The sequence below is a fragment of the Uloborus diversus genome, chromosome 5 (genome assembly GCF_026930045.1).
Source record: "Uloborus diversus isolate 005 chromosome 5, Udiv.v.3.1, whole genome shotgun sequence".
Lineage (NCBI taxonomy): Eukaryota > Metazoa > Arthropoda > Arachnida > Araneae > Uloboridae > Uloborus > Uloborus diversus.
In genome coordinates, this window is record NC_072735.1 from 62,938,403 (window position 1) to 62,958,080 (window position 19,678).

The 19,678-nt window shown below is 32.4% G+C and overlaps 1 protein-coding gene across 1 annotated transcript in view; it reads left to right on the top strand.

The window, feature by feature from the left end:
* Nucleotides 1-1,157: 1,157 nt before the first annotated feature.
* LOC129222946 (uncharacterized) overlaps nucleotides 1,158-19,678 on the top strand; it is a 32,152-nt gene continuing 13,631 nt past the window's right edge. The window contains exon 1 of the mRNA XM_054857507.1: nucleotides 1,158-1,313. Within this exon, the coding sequence (XP_054713482.1) occupies nucleotides 1,158-1,313 (156 nt within the window). The remainder of the gene's footprint in view (nucleotides 1,314-19,678) is intronic.

Here is a 19,678-nt window from a genome sequence, read left to right on the forward strand (position 1 = left end):
TCGGATTTTTCATTGTTGCGGAACTAGAGTTACCAGAGCAAAGTTTCGGGTTTCGCCAAATTAGCTAAAAATAATACTTTATTTAATAAACCATTCACGTGCCGCTAATAATTTCTTGAAGTGATAAATCATAAAACGCGATAATTTGCCAGAAAAGGCAACCACTCAAACACGCTCTCCGTCCCAAAATGGCAGAACTTAAGCTGATGCGTCGGCTCGTGTATAGGACCTTAAAGGACCCGAATGACTTTTTTTTTCAGAAAAGGCGGTGAAGGTTGCCAAGGCTGTCTTCGACAGCTTCGGAGTAATTCGCAACTCCAATAAACTATAGAGGACGCTGCAGCCACTGTCTAATGGCGGATGAAAAAGGTAAAACAAACAAATGCCGAAACTCATAACTTACTTTGACGTTTAGTGAATGACAGTAACGTTTTATCGTGTTTGTGGGAAACTTTCTTTTCTATTCTTTTGAAATTACATTACATCATAAACTGTCTGAAGTATGTAATTTACCCCAAAGAAAACGCGTGGAATGGAATGTTTTACCTTTTTCTTTAGTATTGTTAATTACGGCAAGGTAGCGTATTCGAGCTCTGAAGTTGCGAATCTAGTGCTTTTCTTTTGTACATCACGGTTAAGATAACAACAACAACATTATATAGTCTAGGTCTTCCTATCGAATAAAATGAGAAATAAAATCAGTTTTATACGGTGTGATTCTACTTTTGCCTTACTTAACAGGCTTTGGGCATACAAATAAAAATCACCAAATTAAAGAAATCTTTTTAAAACAACGCGGAGATGCGCGTGCACTCGAGCGAGGTTGTTTTTCAATTGAATAAAACCATTTTCCAGAGTTTTTCCAACGCTTGAAGGACAGTGGCAAATATTCTCTTTAAAAATAATTAATAATACTACTAATTGAATTAATTATGAAGTCCAAAAGGGAAAAGAAGATTAAAGAACTACTGAAGTCTGCTTCTAAACCTAAATCCGATGCTGGCTCAAAAGAATAAACTGGTTGTAAAATAATAAATGATATCCGCAAGTTGCAAGGACAGAAAGGGATCCAAGCTGTCACCATCACCCACATCACGAATTTCCTCGGCAATGTCCGAGAGATTGACATCAAACCTGTGGATGAGATGTGGATCAAGATGTGTTTGAAGCAGGCCATAGACAATAGGATCCTAACCAAAGAAGGAGCAAATCACAAAGTGCCTGAAAGACTTCCTAAGAAGAATATCAGAGAGAAACGAGAGAGGGCACACCAAGAACCTATAGGAGGAGACGTTGTAGGAGATCTTCTGGATGTAAAACAAGGCTGCGTGCAAGGCGGAGATCTTACAACAATTGATAATAAGTTCTGAAGGACGTAGATTACTAAAAACAATTCTTTCACGAAAAGTAATTTTGAACATTTGAACATTTTGAAGCATGTTCTAACTGAAATTCGGATATTTTCCTTCAGATGCAAAAGTTGAGTGGAATAGACTCTGTTAAATTAGTTTCATTAAATATAGGGGAAGGTTGCCGTCAATGAACCGGTTCCATGACTAGACCGCGAAGATATTTCCCGTACCAGAGTTTGTGCAGACACGTAATCGGTTTCAGTACCTTCCTTTGTCTGAAAACAGTCTAGTCAAGTAGCTAAAATAATTTAATCATATTGATAATCGGTCAGAAAAGGTTTCTACTATTATCTTACTAATTATAGGGTTTTTAATTTAGTTATAACATGTTTTGAATATCACTGATCAATTAAACTTTAACATTGACTTAAAAGAGCGCCTTTTCAAGTACAATTCCCCATACTTCATGTTTCATCGTGATTCGTCAAAGCTGTAACACCTATAAGAATATTTAAAATGACGCATTTGTTATTATTGGACCACTAGGTGTTTCCATGAATGGATCCCCTGAATAAGTCTTTCATTCATAGAAAATCTCAAATATTGCTGTAACTTCAGCTCAATTGCCTTTGAAAATTGCTCAATTGTTTTAAAATAAAAATGACAACGAAAAAAGTAATCTCAGTAATTCATGTGAAAACTCTTATACTTTATTATAATTTCGAAACAATTTGTTTTTATAAAATTGATTAGAAATTTAAAACATAACAATACAGTTTCAAATACTTTTGCTGTTCTAAAAAAATGCGAAAATTTGTAAAATAATGGCCAGTGGACAAATGAGAGCATGTAACGTGCTACAGTAGCTTACAGAAATGGTGGCATGGACCTAGGACCTTAATGAAGTCTTCCGACTATATAGATTCCTGAAAGCAACTTTAAACAGTCGCATGGAAGATAAAAACCGGTTTGTTGTTACCTTAGTCACTTATTAAAAATTTAGTAGATAAGTCCTCCATAATAGGAATATTATTATTGAATCATATTTTTAAACAAGAGATGTTATTCTTGGAATTACTTCCGAAAAATTGGGGGGATTGACCTTTCAAGAGGCTGAGAAAAATAACATGTCCCACAGATTTAATTAAGACAAAAAGTCTGTTAGACTATATTCTTTGGTCCCTTGTGACTTAAGCTTCTGGTTTCAGTAATAAAAAGGTCAATAAGTTCTCTGACATTTTAGAGAGCAAGCACAATCGCGCGTAGAACGAAAATTTTCAAAATCGATTTAACAAAATTCTCAACAGTTCAAAAGAGGTTGAAAAGATATTAGCTAAGAACAGTGTTTGCATTGGTTGGGAAAATATCAAGTGGTGAAGAGGTGTGATGACAACAGCTGTGTGTTATGTGAGTGCTGTTTTTTTTTTTATGTTCCTCTTATCCGAAAATAAAACATTTTAGAAATTTCTTTTTCTATAACTTATTGTTATTTGTAGTGCTTACTGATCGCCTGCTATAAATATTTGTACGTTACGCGTTGATTTTTTAATGTGAGAATTTGATTCATCAATGGAAACTCGATGGTCCATCCATAGCAACCAGCTGCCATGAATGGACTACTGGCTAAAGTATTTATTTTTAATTTTCATTCTTTATTGTGTATATTTATCATGAAAGTGGATATTGTTATTAAAAGAGAAATGTACTGAGAAGTTGCTCCTATAACTAACGTGAAATTTAAGTTGGACTTCCATTCTAAAAAATTGAAAACTATTATGTTGTTCATTGACGGTAACCTTCCCCTGTATATGTATGCATGTTCCCTATACAAATCCACAGTTTGCGTCGGATCTCGACCATATTTGTCAGGGAGATACTTGGGCATCCGAGAAGGAAAAAAGGGTGGGAGAAGCGGGGGGGGGGGTGTCAAACGACAAAATCGAACCATTCCAGTTTTAATTTTAGGACACGAAAATGGCATTAAATGGCTTTTTCTACCTGAAATATTTTTCCGGTTAGTTCGATTTTAGCGCCATACGAAAGCCCACGAAAAATACCCCTGAAGTAGGATTAACTTCTTCTAAATTTCAAAAAAAAAAGGCTGTAAAATCACCACAAGTTATAAGCATTTTTAAGCCTAATGGAACAGCATTTTCGTTTCGGAAAATTATCGTTTGTGTGATCTCATTTAAGGTTGCCACTTTTTTTTCCCTCGACTGTGACTAAATAAAATTTTGTTTTTGTTTTGAGGTAAAAATTTCCCCTTTTGATTATTATTTCGCGATTTATCTTCTTCCTTATTTTTTTTTTTCTTTACTGCTGGCGGAAGATAATCAAGGATTTTAGTTGTATTTATGGAGCGTTTCGTTTAATTTTTTCGCGAATTTTTGATTTGCTTTTTTTCTTTCTGAATGATTTTTTTGACGGGAAATTTTACCTTTTTTTTTTTTTTTTGCTATTTGAGATTGATTGTTGAGCATGAGTCACTTGTCATAAGTTTTATTTTCGAGGTAGGCCGAACAGCCGGACATTGCCGCTAGTTTGATAATATTTTTTGGTAATGTTTAATTCAGGGAAATGTTTTATTTTGACAAGGCTGGACTGGATTTGATGCCTTAACTGTTTTACTGTAAGACTATCATTTTAGGATAATGAAGAAAGGAAAAAGTTGTCAACAATGAACGCGATCTACTGGAGTTTAGGGTTCATCCACAGAAGTAAATGTTAAAATTTCAACTATTAAAATATTACCAAACGGCAATAGCTTTGTTCAAATGTAAAAGCTATTTTCACCCGTCATTCCTTGAGGGGCGAATTTCTAGCTATAATAATAATGATAATTATAATAATAAATTTAAATTCATCAGTGATACGTTCTCTTGTACTATCCTTTATAAGTCCAAAAAGTGATTCTTCAAATTCCGCGAGAAAATAAGTAATAAAATTCAAGTTTACTGCTCTTATTGTGTAAAGCAAAACTCAACGAAAGAAAACGATGGCGAGAATATATTTCGCAGAAAGGTGTTTTACAATATTTTTAGGGAAAATGAATAGTTATGGGAATATTTAAAAGGTTTTTTTTTTTTTTAATTTGGGTTGTTGTTGAATTGTGGTGTTGGAGTTCTAGTTCATGGAAAAAACTTATTTTCACGGTATTAGATCTTAGAAATTGCACTTTAATGGCTAAAATTTTCAATAATTTTCATCTATAATTTACGTATAGTTTTTGAGATAAATTAGACTTCACTGGTTTGACCAGTTATGGAAACTCGCTTCGATATTGGTATACTAAAAACTAGTATTGGTCATGCTAGTTTTTTCAAGAAATAAGCAAAAAAAATCAACACTATTAAAACACCTACTTTTTCTTACAACATAATCAAATTCCAACTATCTTGGCTAATCAATTGAAGAAACATTAAAATAAAAAATGAATAGGGTTCGTCTGTGTATCAAAAAAAAAAAAAAAAAATAATAATAATAAATAAATAAATAAATAAATAAATAAATAAAGTAAAGATAACAATTCGACTGCTGCATTTTTTATATATTGTTTGTCAAAATTAGCTGATGATAATTTGGAGTAAGAATTGCAAAAAAAAAAAGTGTGGTCGTATCTAAAATACTTACTTTCAATTGGCTACTTATGAGCACATAATATTGAAAGGATCGCATTTATTGTAATTAATTGCAAAAATATACGTATATGATAGAGCAAAAAAACTAAAGAATGAGTATGTAGCAATAAAACTACGATCTAATAAAAAAAAACAGCTTTTTCAGGTCCTTAAGAAAGAGACTCTTCAAAAACTACAGAGAATATTCGAGAAGCATTAACATTATAAATCATACAATTGGTAAAAACGGTTTTTAAAAATTGTGATGGGGTGTTTCTGAAAGGAGCTATTTTGAGAATCCAGATAGTGTTCCTAGGACATTGATTAAACTTGACACTGACAATGCAGCACAAACCTGCCCATCACTGGTTGTTTGCCCATAACTAGTCACGTACATTATTTTATGCTGTTGCATTATTAGGTGCAATCCATTAGATGCAACAGAAGTTCCTGAGCTTTTTCTTCCTCGAACTTCGTGTAACCTCGGAACAAGTACATTCAATAAGTTTGCAATATTGTGCTTTAATCAACTTGGTGTGTAATTTATATTTTCTGCACAAAGATAAACATTTTAATATTTTACTTGTTGATTTGATAGACTGATTTTTAAATACAGATGCCAATAATTTCGAGGGTAAATTATTTGTTTTGCATTATCAGGGTTTTAGTAATTGTAGTACGTACCTCTCTTTCATATTAGAACTGCAATTCTAAACCTATAAGTGAATGTTTGAATTACTATAATCATGCGGTTTTTAGTCCTTGTACTGAAAATAATATGAAAGTACGTATACTCTAAAAAAAATAGCATTAGCATTAACACATTGGAATATGCATGCTTATTTTTATATAATGGTAATAGAGAAGGAAAGGAATTTTGAGAGAGAGACTCAATAACAAAAGGATACACAAAACAAAAAAGGAGGAACATGCTTTATAGAATGAATTAATCATTATTAAGGAGAAATTATTCCAAAAATTGTGTTTAATTTATTATACATTGTTCACTATCATACATTAAACTAGAATTTCGCCCGTCAAGGTATGACGGGTGAAAATTGCTTCCCTTTTTTTGCACTTTAACGAAGCGATTGCCTGTTTGATGATATTTTAATAGTTGAAACTTTAACCTTAACTCCAGTGGATGAACCCTAAACTCCAGTAGATAGCGTTCATAGTTGATCGCTTTTTCGTTTCTTCATTCCCCTGAAATGGCACAGTCTTACCAGTTCAGGCCAACCGACCTTATCAGCTCGTTTCTCCATCTTTTTGAAAGCTGATCAACGAGTTTACTGATTTCTTCGCATTACGTTTAACGGTTAAATCAATGCTCTCAACAGTCCTTTTTCAAGCCTTGTGGCAAAAAATCTGAAAGCAGTTTCAATATTGTATTGTTCCAATATAAATTTCAAGCTTTTTAAAAATATGTTTCAGCTTAGTATGGCTTGTCATATCACAAACATGTCATACCAAAGTGATTTTCATATGCTTAGGCGTTTTGAGTTTAGTTTTCATGATTTTCATCACATACAATAGAAGAAATAAAATCACAAAACATTAAAAGAAAAATAAATAAATAAATAAAAAATGGAATAAAAGTTTATTAAAAAAAATGCACGCATAATTTTTGTACAAATATTACTTAGATAAGTTTTAAATGTGACTACTAACTTTAAACAATAATTTGTTTTATACTAGCATTCTAAAATTTTACCTTGTATGATCTTATAGTTAAATGTCCTTCCCGTTACCGTATTTTTTTGTCCTTCCGTTACCAATAAAAACCATATAAATTAAATATCCATTAAAATTAAAACTCTGTCTCTTTGACGAGGAGCATAATTCTGCTTTGCATATAAATACATTAAGTTCTATACCCAATACATTCTTGGTGAACTAACTGAGATGTAGTATTTTCGTAACGGAAGGACATCAAATTGTCCCCTTAATAATAGATCTATTTCATGGTTGGAAAAAAAAGAAATTTTAAATTACCCACCAAAGAGTTTAACTAGACATTCAAAAGATAAAAGTCAACCTAAATTTTATATGCTGAGATAACAAGTTTATTGAAATTGCTAAGTGCAACAAAGAGGATTTTTTGCACTGTAAAAATACAAAGAAAAGACTTGATTTTGCCCTGGATTTTCTGGAAATCATCAAACTATTTGGGAAAAACAGGTTAAGATTTAAGACGCTGGTTTATTTCTGAAGAGAATGGTATATGGCAAGTGACAGAATATCAAGTTTTAAAATTCAAGTGTCATGTCACCTTTTTCCTATAATTCACCTTACTTAATTTTTAAATGAGCCGGTTAATAAATGCTGAATATATATCAGCCGGGTTCGAACCGACCGAAGGTTTTACCCACTGACCTATTCGGGCAACAAAAGTTCGAGCTATTGATGCAACAAAAAATGCATCATGATTATTATTAATTTAATTTCAATTAATGTTGCTTCACTTCTATTACTCATAGCGTGATGTTATATAGTCCATAGTCTTCCTCAATAAATGGACTATTCAACATAAAATTTTCTTTTTCAATTCGAACCAGTAGTTCTTAAGATTGGTGCGTTCAAACAGACGAACTCTTCAGCTTTATATTATTAGATTTTAGAAGACATCTGGAAACACTTTTCAACACACTACTTCATTTTTCGTTTTGAACCCCCCCCCCTCCTCCCCCTTTTTTTTGCTCAATTTTTGTTCAACATTTATTTTTCAATGAATTCACTGCACTACAAACTACGAAAAAAGTAATGACCACATTAGTTTCTTATACTGTTGCGTGTTATTTTCGACCACTCTGTTATGTGCTGCGGACGGTACAGATGTAATTCAAGCTGAATGCATTTGGAGCTGTACTTTAACAGTACTATACAATCTTTTTGTAGACAGCAAGAAATTTACCAAGTAAAGCCTCTAATGGACACAATTTGATTTTGTTTCAAAAATACACCGTACGCAAATAGATGTATTAATGCAAAAATATGAGTAATTTGGCTGAATTTCAACGAAAATGAATTATTCAGAGTGATGTTCTGTATCGTTTTTGTGTGACTTTATCATATGCACTAAAAATGTTTCCTCTGACATCGAAAAAGTTGTACTTCAAATTTGTGGCGCAAGTGTTTTACTAAAAGTTTATAAATTTCATATTTTTCTGAAAAAAAAGAAAAAAAAAGAAGCTATGTAATCGGTAGAGATAACCGTATACTTGATAAAATTTTAAGGGGTATTCTAGTCTAGAAATTTGAAAAAGCCGATCTTTTTTCTTTCATGTTTTCAAAGTTTAGACCTTTGTGAATAGGTCTTTTAAAGGATTTGCGGAAATTCGACTTACTTAGGAGTTATAGTCAATTTTGAGACGCACCAACTAAACCAGTTACTGACCGGAACAAATTAACAGTTTTAGTTTACAAATCAGAGGCAGAATTTTAAATTAAAGCAATATTTAGTAACTCAGCACTAAGAAGGTCAATAGCATACAAGTTTTCATACATCATTTGTCTTTCAGCTTGTCAAAACCAACTCTTAAGTTTTTTATTGGACTGGAACCAAGCCAAGTGGATGTTACTTTATCAAAAAGATTTATCAAAGAATAATAGGATAAATGTTCGAATCAAAGTCATTTTGTCGAAAAGAACATGGTGAAGCTTTTGAAGTTCTTCGTCCTACCTTTTTAAACGAATGACTGATGTTTTAACTACATTCATTTTAGTGAAAATTAGTTTAACTGAATAAGAGGAGTTTGAAGTAATGCGTATATGATTTTGCGCAAAACGTAATTAATCTCAACCGTGCTGAGCTACTTTTCGGTTATGAACAATGTTTTTGTTATTTCTACTATGAGCTTTTCATATTACTATAACTAAACACTTTGGGATTTTAAACAATTCTCTGTATGCAGCATCACTAAAAGTAAAAATTAAAGTATAATTAGCGTTTTGAAAAAGAAAGGAACAAGATGTTCATTTCGATATAACTGGCAAATATTTGGAAACGCATCGGAAATGAAGCAACGACAACGTTGCTTTTCATATGCTCTGAAGTAGCGGTATTCAACATTTTACACTTTGGGGAACCCTTTGAGGTTACTGTTTTCATCAAAGAACCTCTTGATTAAATATCAGAACATAATAGAGTCGACCTACTTAAATTTACAAAATTATTATTGCATTTTTGTGTCACCACTTTATTTTTATTGCTTGCTAAAATTAATTTTATGAGTAGCAAATAACACGTGCCCCTAGGCCGTTGAACTTTAACACTTTTATAATTTTCCCACAAATCTTCCGAGATTTACTTCAGACCCAGTAAATCGTTTCTCCTAGGTTTGCAAAATGTTTTTACATTAAGGTAGCACTAAAATTAATCTTTTTGATTACTTTATAACATCTAAAGATTTTACGTTGAATAAGAATGAAATAATGCTTTAGAACCTTTCCTTAATCGCACGCTTTTCTCAATGTATCTCGATAGTGTGTAATTTTTTCCGATAGTCATGGAGGGTCTGTAAAATAAATTGCTTTGTGACTCATATTTGATAAATTAGTTGTGAAATTCTTCAATTAATTGTGCTCCTTGTGTTGCTTTCAGGATCAAATAGGAAAAAATCTTTTAGTATTTGTAACTTATGAAAAAGTTTTATTGACTCGTAATTGATTCTATAAAGAGGAAGATATTTACTAAGAAAGTATTCCAAATCATCTATTGTTATCTGAAATTTGTTAAACAGTCATCAGACACGTCTTCTTTATCACAAGCATTTTTCGGACTAGTCTTTTCCTAGCGTCAAAGATAATTCCTTCAGCCAATACGGACAAAACTACTAGTTTATCCCCTAAATACCATAAGTGATTAAGGAATTTTCCAATCACTGCTTCTGCATGTTAGTCGTCATTTTGAACGCTGCTAGTTTTTCAGACATATTATATTATTCAAAAGAGCCTCGATTGGGTTGCTGCGAAAAACCATATCTCAATACAGCATTTAATTGTAAAACAGCTTTGTGAAACAGCATTGAAGGGTTTTTTTCATGTAAGGTCAGTTTAAATTGTTTCCTAAATATAAAAATTTTTAAACAAAAATTCCTTTTGTCACCCATTTGACTCAGGGATAAGCTCCAACTTGCCAAAAACATATCCCTGTAGGAGGAAATTCACCAGGAAATATTATTACAAGTTATGAGAATTCTCTGTAATCTTTCTCAATTCGCTTTTTACGAATAATAATATGTCATCAACTTCGTCTTTTAGAATTTAAGTGATATGTGTACTTCATTGAAATGTTATAAGTTCTGAATGAGGGAGATCTTTCTACAAAATTTTGAAGCGCTTAAATAATTGAATATCTGATCTAGAACTAAGAAAGGCAAGAACTTCTTTAAGGACACACTCTGCAGTACGATTTCAAGTGCATGGTGATGGCAATCCAAATGTAATATATCACCGTTCAGTTTTTGCTCTAAAAAATTGCATGCACAATTTATACGGTTGGTATTGCAAGTCGTTGTATAAAACATTACAGCTGGAATAGTTAGCAATAAAAAGCTCTCATCTAAGATATCATATACAACTGAAGAAATATCTAAGGAATTCCGAGTAGCTGTTCAATATTAGGACCTGAAGCTGTCACGGTAATCCTGTCCGCGTTCTTTTTCCAGTTACATCTGGATGAAGCTTTGCATCCCAGTGAATAACTAAAAAATCTAAATATAAATTCATGAAATTTAATTTTACCTCTCAAAGATTTTCTTTTGCTCTCTTAAGGAATGTACGATTGATCACTAGGTCATTTGTATTTAAATTCACTGCATCTGCATAGGCTGTAAAAAAATGAACATATTTATCCCTAATATGGCTAACAGTGATGAAAGGCGAGCAAATATCAATTAGTTGTCAAGCTTTTTTGCATTGTGGTAGAACAGTTGTAGAAAACAAAAGTTCAACAGGTTAGGATGGATACCCATTACTGTTTCTAAATCTTGTGAATCGCAAGAATTTGATGATAATAAAGGACTATGTACTGAAATAGAAGAAAATTAATTTAAAGTATAGATTTCTACATTGCTACGATCTGGATAATTTTTTTTATTTATATTTTAGCTATAGAAAATACAGTATATTTTTATGTTAGGTGTAATTGAGGATTTTTCGAAATTTATGTTTTAAAAATTAATAATTGCATAAGCATTTAGCTATGTTTATAACTAAAGAACAGCGAATTAAAATATAATTGCAATTACTTATATTTATAGCATTGAAACCTTGCGACTCTATTTGCCACACCTATTACATAGACAGGGAATTTTGTAAATCAACACCACCAAAGCTTGGAGGAGGCAATTTGTTGTTGCCAAAGATCATTCATTAATGACCTAGGCCATTCATTGATGGCCTATAGAATCCCTTGTATCCATCTTGGTGGGAGGAAACGTTCCCTTGCCGCTTGGTTGGAACAATCGCAGAAAAGCGGTACGCTTGACCCAAGGCCATTGTTGTACACGTACCCTCTGTAACATGTTAAATTTTACAGAATGAAAGTGAGAGAATGGTCAGTCTGGAACCAGCAGTACCTATTGAGGTTCAAAATTACTTTAAATATAAAACGTTAGAATATTTTTACATAAAAATGAGAAAATCTGCTATTTTTTCTTCGAAACTCAAAGAAGGGGGCCCTAGGGGCACGTGTAAATATTAATGGATTGACTTAAAATTTTGCAAGGATCATTTATTTGTATAATGGAACAAATTGAGGGGGCATCGCGTAAAATATCTGCAACTTCAAAAATAAGGACCACCCTTATATATATATATATATTAAATAAATAAATAAATAAATAAAAATCAATGACGACTTGGCATTTTCATTTGAACTAGAAAGTCGCCCGTCATGATGTGACGGGTGAAAATTTGCTTCTATGTACATTTACGCAGCGATTGCCTGGTTGGTGATATTTTGGTAGTTTAAGTTAAATTTGGCAGTTTAACCCTAACTCCACACGATAAAGCATTTCCCTGCGGGTTAAACATTACCAAAACGTATTATCAAACTATCATGCCGTGGCGCGAGTTTCATTGTTGAAACACGCGGGTTACTTTACCATCGGCTATTATTTATTTGAGGATTATAGTGATCACTTGCGGAATGCTTGTTTAAGTTCTAGAAAATCCTCGGATTCCTTGGAATACAAGGTTGAAAAACTCTGCATAAAACATGTTTATAGTAACTAGTAGAAAAATGTCATTTTTTATTCATAATGGGCAAGCTATTAGTTCCTAATTTTATTTAAGTTAGTGTCATTGAATTTAGGTATTAGAGATCTATTACACTCTAAATTAACATCTTAAAAAAGTCGGTCAAGCAACAAAGTACCAAAACATCAAGGCCACAGGATTATATCATATTACAAAACGATATTTCCGACAAACTTCCGTCACTGATTTGTTTTCTAGTTCATCTTAGTAGATTTATGTTAAAGATATGCCTAAAACATTAATCTTTTTTGTTTTTGCAATTTTTCCTTTTAAGAGTATGAATCAGAGCAAAATGTATCACTGTTACATACTCTGTTTGATTGCAACGACGGTTGCATAATAATAAAATAAAATTAATGCTTTTACCATCTTTCTTTATTATAAAGTTATGGCACAACCCTTTAAGCTGTTGGTTTTATCTTGTTTAATTCAATCTGGATAACTTTTCACTCTTTATGACTTAAGAAAATCCTGTCTTGTTTTTGTAACATTGTTAAGACCTCATAATTTTTTAACGTTTATTCGTTTGTTACAATGTGTAAGGTTTCTGTTGGATTAAATGCTTTAGTGAAACACTGTATAATACTAAGAGATTTATTTGGATTTTCAATTGCGAGATCTTTGATCAAGTTCATTGATAAAAGTTGGACGGCTTTCTATAGCGTACTTTCTTCATTTAAGATTTTTTTTTTTTTAATGACACAACAGAGCATTTATTTGTAACAATGCACAGGAGTCAATTACAGAATGATCTTCAAAAATACGTTTTACAGATTTGTGTCAGAATAAATAAATAGTATTTTTTCTTCCAGTAAAATTAAAAAGATCTCCAAATTTAAATTTAAAAAATAGCCAGCTTGTCTATGTGTTGGAAATAGATAACCCGGGCACATTAATTTTTTGAGCCCTGAAGAATTTTCTTAATGCTAAAAATTGGGAGTGAAATGCGTAGTTTTTTTTATTTTTTTTTATTTTGCTTTAGTTTAATATCATTATATTACCGAAAAATAACCCCTTATTTTTCTACGTATAATAGCTACAATTCGCTAGATCGTGATTTTATCGTCATCAGAAAACTAACTGATGATAAAACATTATCAACAAACCAATTGCTATCAACAGGCAAATGTGTAGCAACTGTTATTGCATAAGAGTCCATAGTTGGGGCTAACCTAACCTGGAAGCGTCATAATGATGTGGTTAGGATCTGCGTAGCCTTCACAATTCTGCTAGGTTAGATTTGTCGCAACTACAGTCAAAATTGCCTGATCTCATTTTGCAGTAAATTTTGTTTCTTTGTGGTTCGCTGTAGTTTACTAGCATAAAAAGTTGTTTATTGTTCTAATAAGCCTTATTTATGCAGTAGACGAATTCAGAGAGAAAAATGTTGCTGTGTACCACCCTTTTTTTTTTCTCGTGATTTGACAACCTTGAAAAAGTAGACGGTAGCTCTTAGGATCATTTGAGTTTAAAAGCTGAAAATAAAATTTTTACTTATGAATTTTAATTTTCTAACAAATCGAGAAACGTTTTGTGTGCACGTAATGTTAGTTATTTATATGGTACTGAAAAATATATAACACTAGAAAACAACCGTTTGTATTGCCTAAACCATTTATTTGTATAAAGGATATTATTTTTTCGATTTCTAGTGCAACTTATCTGAGCTGATTTGAGGCATTCTTAACCCCGAATTCACTATTCACCCCCTGGTCATTTTAAAATAACTCTTAGGAGACCACTATTTCTGGTCATAACACAAAGCATCAACTTTTAAACAATTACTTCCGACATTATCTGCAGCTAAAGGAAAGTATCATTTAATTTGGTAAGTTTACCACACTTTGGATACAGTTTTAAGGATGTCAGTTTCCAAAACAGAGGCATCATTTTAAATGAAAGTATTGCTAAGTCTCAGCACAAGAAAGGTCAATAGCATAAAAGCTTTAGCATATCATCTTGCGTTCAGGTTGTCAAAACCAATTCTTAAGTTTGTTAGTGGACTGGAACGAAGCTGAAATGGGTGTTACTTTATCGAAGATTCATCTAAGAGTTAATAGGATAAAGGCTTGAAACGAAATCTTTTGTGGATTAAATTAAAAATTTTAAAAAACCCCGACTGAGTTGTAAATGTAGACTCAAGAGGGAAAATTGAAAATCCTTTTAAAAACCTTATGCTATTAAAAATCAATTGCAAGTATTTGATTTGTTAACTAATAGAAACTGGCAACAGATAAAAATTTTAAATCATTGCTTTTAATTTCCTTGTCGGTCAACAATGAATTCGGTTACCAATCGCTTAAATAAAGGCTTAGCTGTATTTAAAATCTGCTTTCAAAAAGCGTTATAATTCGAATTCTATATAACATGGATTTTCCAAACACATTCTACGAGACGCAAAAAAAAAAAAAAAAAACTCTTTATTTTGGTACTAAATTTTAAAATTTTTAAATATGTTTTCACTGCAAAAATTGCGAAAAACATTTTAGAGGTTTTTAATTAATTTCTTCGTTAATTAATGTCATCCGAAGCCTCAACCTAGATAAGAACACTCTCGGTCACCTTTCCTTTCGAACATTTTTTTTCGAAATTGGTCCATCCTTTTAGGCGCTAGAGTGCTACAGACAGACACACAGATAAACAGATACACAGATACACACAGACACGTCAAACTTATAACCCCCTTCCATTATGTGTCGGGGGTTAAAAAGAAGAAGATGAAACTTTTAAAGTTTTCCGTCTTACTTTTTTAAACAAAAGTCTTGTGTTTTCACTACATTCCACTAAGTATGAAATTAGATATGAATAGTTATATACGATGAACTTGACGCAATATGTAACTGACTTTTCGTAAAACATAATTTATACCAATTTTGCATGCTTGCTTATCGCTATCACCCATGTTCTTTTTTAATCTCAATGTGTTTTCCATGTTATTAATTTAATTCTTAGGACTTTCTCCTAAACTGTGTAACATCTCTGTGAACACTTGAACTTTTCAAAACCCCCAAGATGTAAGCAGAGGGTATTTAATCCTTTACACTTTGGCGAACAAATTGAGTTTAACATTTTCTGGAATCCTGAGCAATTCTGATCAAAAAGCAGAAAAAAATGTATATCAAGCATTTTTTATGAGCAAATTTAGAAAAAAAAAAGAAAAAATACATCGTTATTTTACAATGATTTAAACATCTTATTCAGATAATGAATTTTAAGGTAGATAATGTTCTTTTTAATTCCTTTTACAAAAAAAAGGAAGTATTGTATTTGCGAAAACATTTTCACTCAAAATTCGGCCTTAATTTCCATTTTGCTCACCTCCAAATTAATGTTGAGTTTTTTTCCAACTCGACCACACGCATATAAGTGCCTAAGAATGTATAAACACCCAAAATATTCATTTTGACATTCCCCGAGTTAATTACAACGACTTTTCTCGTGACGTCCATATGTACGTATGTATGTGCGTATGTTCGTATGTATGTCGCATAACTCAAGAACGGTATGTCCTAGAAATTTAAAATTTGGTACGTAGACTCCTAGTGGGGTCTAGTTGTGCACCTCCTCTTTTGGTTGCATTCGGGGGTTTTTAAAGGGGTTTTTTGCCCCTTTTTGTGGAGAAATCATTGTTAAATTTGGTGTATATACTCAAGAGTTGTTATAATTTGGCGGACACTTAGCGATAAATCGCCAAATTTGGCGACAAATTTGGCGATTTTTAAAAAAAAAAAATCTGGTTTTAATTTGGCCACTGGTGGTGATACTTAGAGAATAAATTATTGAATCCATGTTATGCACACATCAGCTCGTTTAAATTGTAGCAAACTAATAAGAAGAAAATATTTTCTTTAACGACTTGTTTTTTAACTTTTCACGAACGAACTATCTTTTGTAGTTTAATATATTTTTTAAACGTGGTACAGTATTACAGTAAAACGTTTCATTTGATATTTTTATTTATAATCTATTTTTTTCATTGAAATATAAATTTTGTTGTGAATATGCCTTAGTCCGGCGCAGAAAGAACAAAAGCGTGAGAGAAAACGTGCGGGTGAATTGACAGTTCGAAATGTAAAAAACCACCCGGCATGGAACAACAATTGATGCAGTTTTCTCAAAATTTAGAACCGAGAGTTTTCATTTCTTATTTTCGGGCACAAATGGGCACGCAAGGGCAAATGTATATAATTATAAGTAAATGAATGAATGATAAACACAATCCATGCTGTTCAAAAGTGATTGATGAACAACTACAATGTTTCCCTGCAATGCATAAGTTTCTATCGTGTGCCTTTAAATTAGTAGCTTTAATTAAATGATAAATTATGGAACCCCTTTCAAAATTCTGGAGAACCCTAGTTTGCCTCGGAACTCACGTGGAAAACCTCTGCTCTAAAGCATTATTATATTCAGCAAGAAAAAAAATAGTTCATTTGTCATTGCTCGTTAAAAAAAGACCGTCAACCAACTTGTAATCCTTTTTACTTTAGCATGATTGAACTTAACTATCAGAGACCTCTTACAATCTTAGTTGACCCGTTAAAAAAGTCTGCTAAACAACGGAAAATAGAGAGATCAAGGTCTCAGGATTATATCAGTCTACGAATCTCTTTTCCGGTAAAAGTTGTCTCATTGATTATTTTTTAACACCATCACAGTAGATTTGTGTTAAAGATCTGAGGAAAATATTAATATTTTGCTTTTTGTAAATCTTCCTACCAAGAGTAAAATTCGGTTTAAAATTTACCTCTGTTAACATGCCCTATTTACCTGCAACGAGGCGATGCTTGCATGACAATGAAATAAAAAATTGCTTACATCACCCGAATTAAGGCGTAATCCTTTAAGGTGTTGTATTATCTTGTTTAATCTTAGTCGGATATCCGTTCACGCTTTTTGGTTTAAGAACATTTATGCAATGTTTTTTGGAAAATTTTCAGGACTTCATATCTTTGTTGACGTTTATTCATGTGCTATAATATGTTTCGTTTCTATTAAGTTCATTAGCGAAATGTAGGAACTACCGTTCTTCTAACGTTCATTCGTGTGTTACCATCTTAAGAGAGCACTTTGAATTTTCATTGGCAAGATCTCTGATCGAGAAACAGATTAAAGCTCTTCCAATACCAGCGCTAGTTAGAAAAAAAAAGATACTTCATTGGACATACTTCCGGGTTTATGAGAGACTTATGAAAAGCAAACATGCAAAACTGCATTACTTTGCATTGTGTGTGTGTGTATGTGCTTTTACAATAATAAACTATTTCAGGGGACATCGTCCCCCAACCCCTTCCCAACTTCTGCCTAATGTCCGCCTATATTCTAAAGCGTACCGAGTTGTTTATCTATATCATTTACTGAAAAAAAAGTTTTCAAAAATCAGTACATTTATGATTTCAAATTTTCTTTTAACCATTTCTTTTAATATGAGTACTCACGTTTTCAAAAGTATATATTAAATTATTTCATACCCAAAATTGAGTATATAACTCGGTTAATACTCAATTTTGAAATTATTACATATTTAAAAATCATCTATATAATACTATAATTTGAAGTATTAATACTTCAAAAAGGAACACATGTTGATTTGAGTATTTGATGAGTATTTGTATGCTTTAAATTTGAATACGACAAAGTTGGAGACATTTTAACTCTGCGATATATTCAAATTTGAGTACTTTTTCGTCATTTTTTAAAATGTTGTTTGCAGAGAGGGGATACAAAACATGCAATCATATTGAATTTTGTGAATGGCTGTACAAGAAATTAAAAATTTGCTTTGAAATGCTTGATAAAAGAAGCACATAACTGTTAAGCTTATTTCATTCGGGTTACATACATGCGTCTACAATTAGTGTAATTAGTGTGGTTATGCTACGCTGATGCAGCAATTCTCATCCTTCTGGTGAATATTCAAAGAGGAACAAGCGACTCATATCAAATGAACAAGCTCGTATTGAGTTATGTAGATTGTTACTTTTCAATGATTGCTCAAGGAATCCACAATTCATTCTTTTAGCAGTATCCTGTAATCACCAAATTTTCAGTTGAAACGTGTAAAAGCTGAAGTAAGTTTCTCCAATTCCATTTTTTTCGCAGTGCGTTTTTTTTTCTGTTTTTTTCCAATGCAGTACTAAGGTAGGCTTGCACAGAAGAGCCCCTCCCTAAGGGCAAAGGCGCACCCCCTCAATATTGAAGAGACCCCCCAAATAAAAAAAATAGCCCTCAAAACATCCCCTGAAATTTCAATTGTGCAGTCTGCGCCATGCCCCCCCCCCCCTAGGTGGGCACCCCTGGGCCAACAATCTGTAACTGTCAGAGTGCTTCAAATGTTCAACTAAATGGTTTAAGCTCAACAGGAAAAGTTGTTGTAATTCTATATCTTCTTGTAGAGACGGATATGTGTTTTTCCTTAAACTTTTTTTTTTGTTTGAGATTTATTTTTAGCACTAAGAATAAACTAAACAAACTCATCTCACTTAAAATTTTAAAGAAAAAAAAATCCGTTCAGATCGCATGCTAATGTGAAAAAAAACGAGCTAATGTGTGCATCACATGACTTCCTTTTACTCCAATTTAGTGTCATTTTCTCATTATTGGCAGTTTTAATATGATTCAATAGTTTATTCTCTAAATGTCACCAACAGTGGCCAAATTAAAACCAGATTTTAAAAAAAAAATTCAAAAAAAAAAAAATCACCAAATTTTTCGCCAAGTTGGCGACAAAAATTGGCGACCAAAAGACTGGCGATTTATCGCCAAGTGTCCGCCAAACTATAACACCATTTGACTTTACATCGAAATTAACAATGATTTCCCCCCAAAAAGGGACAAACGACCCCCTTTGGGGCATCTGAATGCATCCAAAAAAGAAGGTGCACAACTAGACCCTACCAGGAGTCTACGTACCAAATTTCAACTTTCTAGGACATTCCGCTCTTGAGTTATGTGACATACATACACACATACACACATACGCACATACATATGTACATACAGACGTCACGAGAAAACTCGTTGCAATTAACTCGGGGATCGTCAAAATGGATATTTAGAGTGTCTGTACGTTCCTAGGCACATATCTATGTGTTGTCTGGTTGAAAAAAAAAAACTAAACATTCATTTGGGGGTGAGCAAAATGAAAATTAAGGCAGATTTTTGGGTGAAAATTTTTTTGCGGATACAATATTTCCTTTTTTGTAAAAGGAAGTAAAAAGCTAAAACCATCCAAATTTAACCTCTTTCTTCTTTATACATTAAATTTTATTAAGAACTAGAAAAGCGTCTGTCAAGGTATGACGGGTGAAAATTGCTTCTACATTTGAACGCAGCAATTGCCTGTTTGGTGATATTTTGATAGTTGAAATTTTGACTCTAATGCCAGTAGATTAACCTTAAACTACAGTGGATAATGTTAATTTTTAACTTTTTTTTTCATTCCCC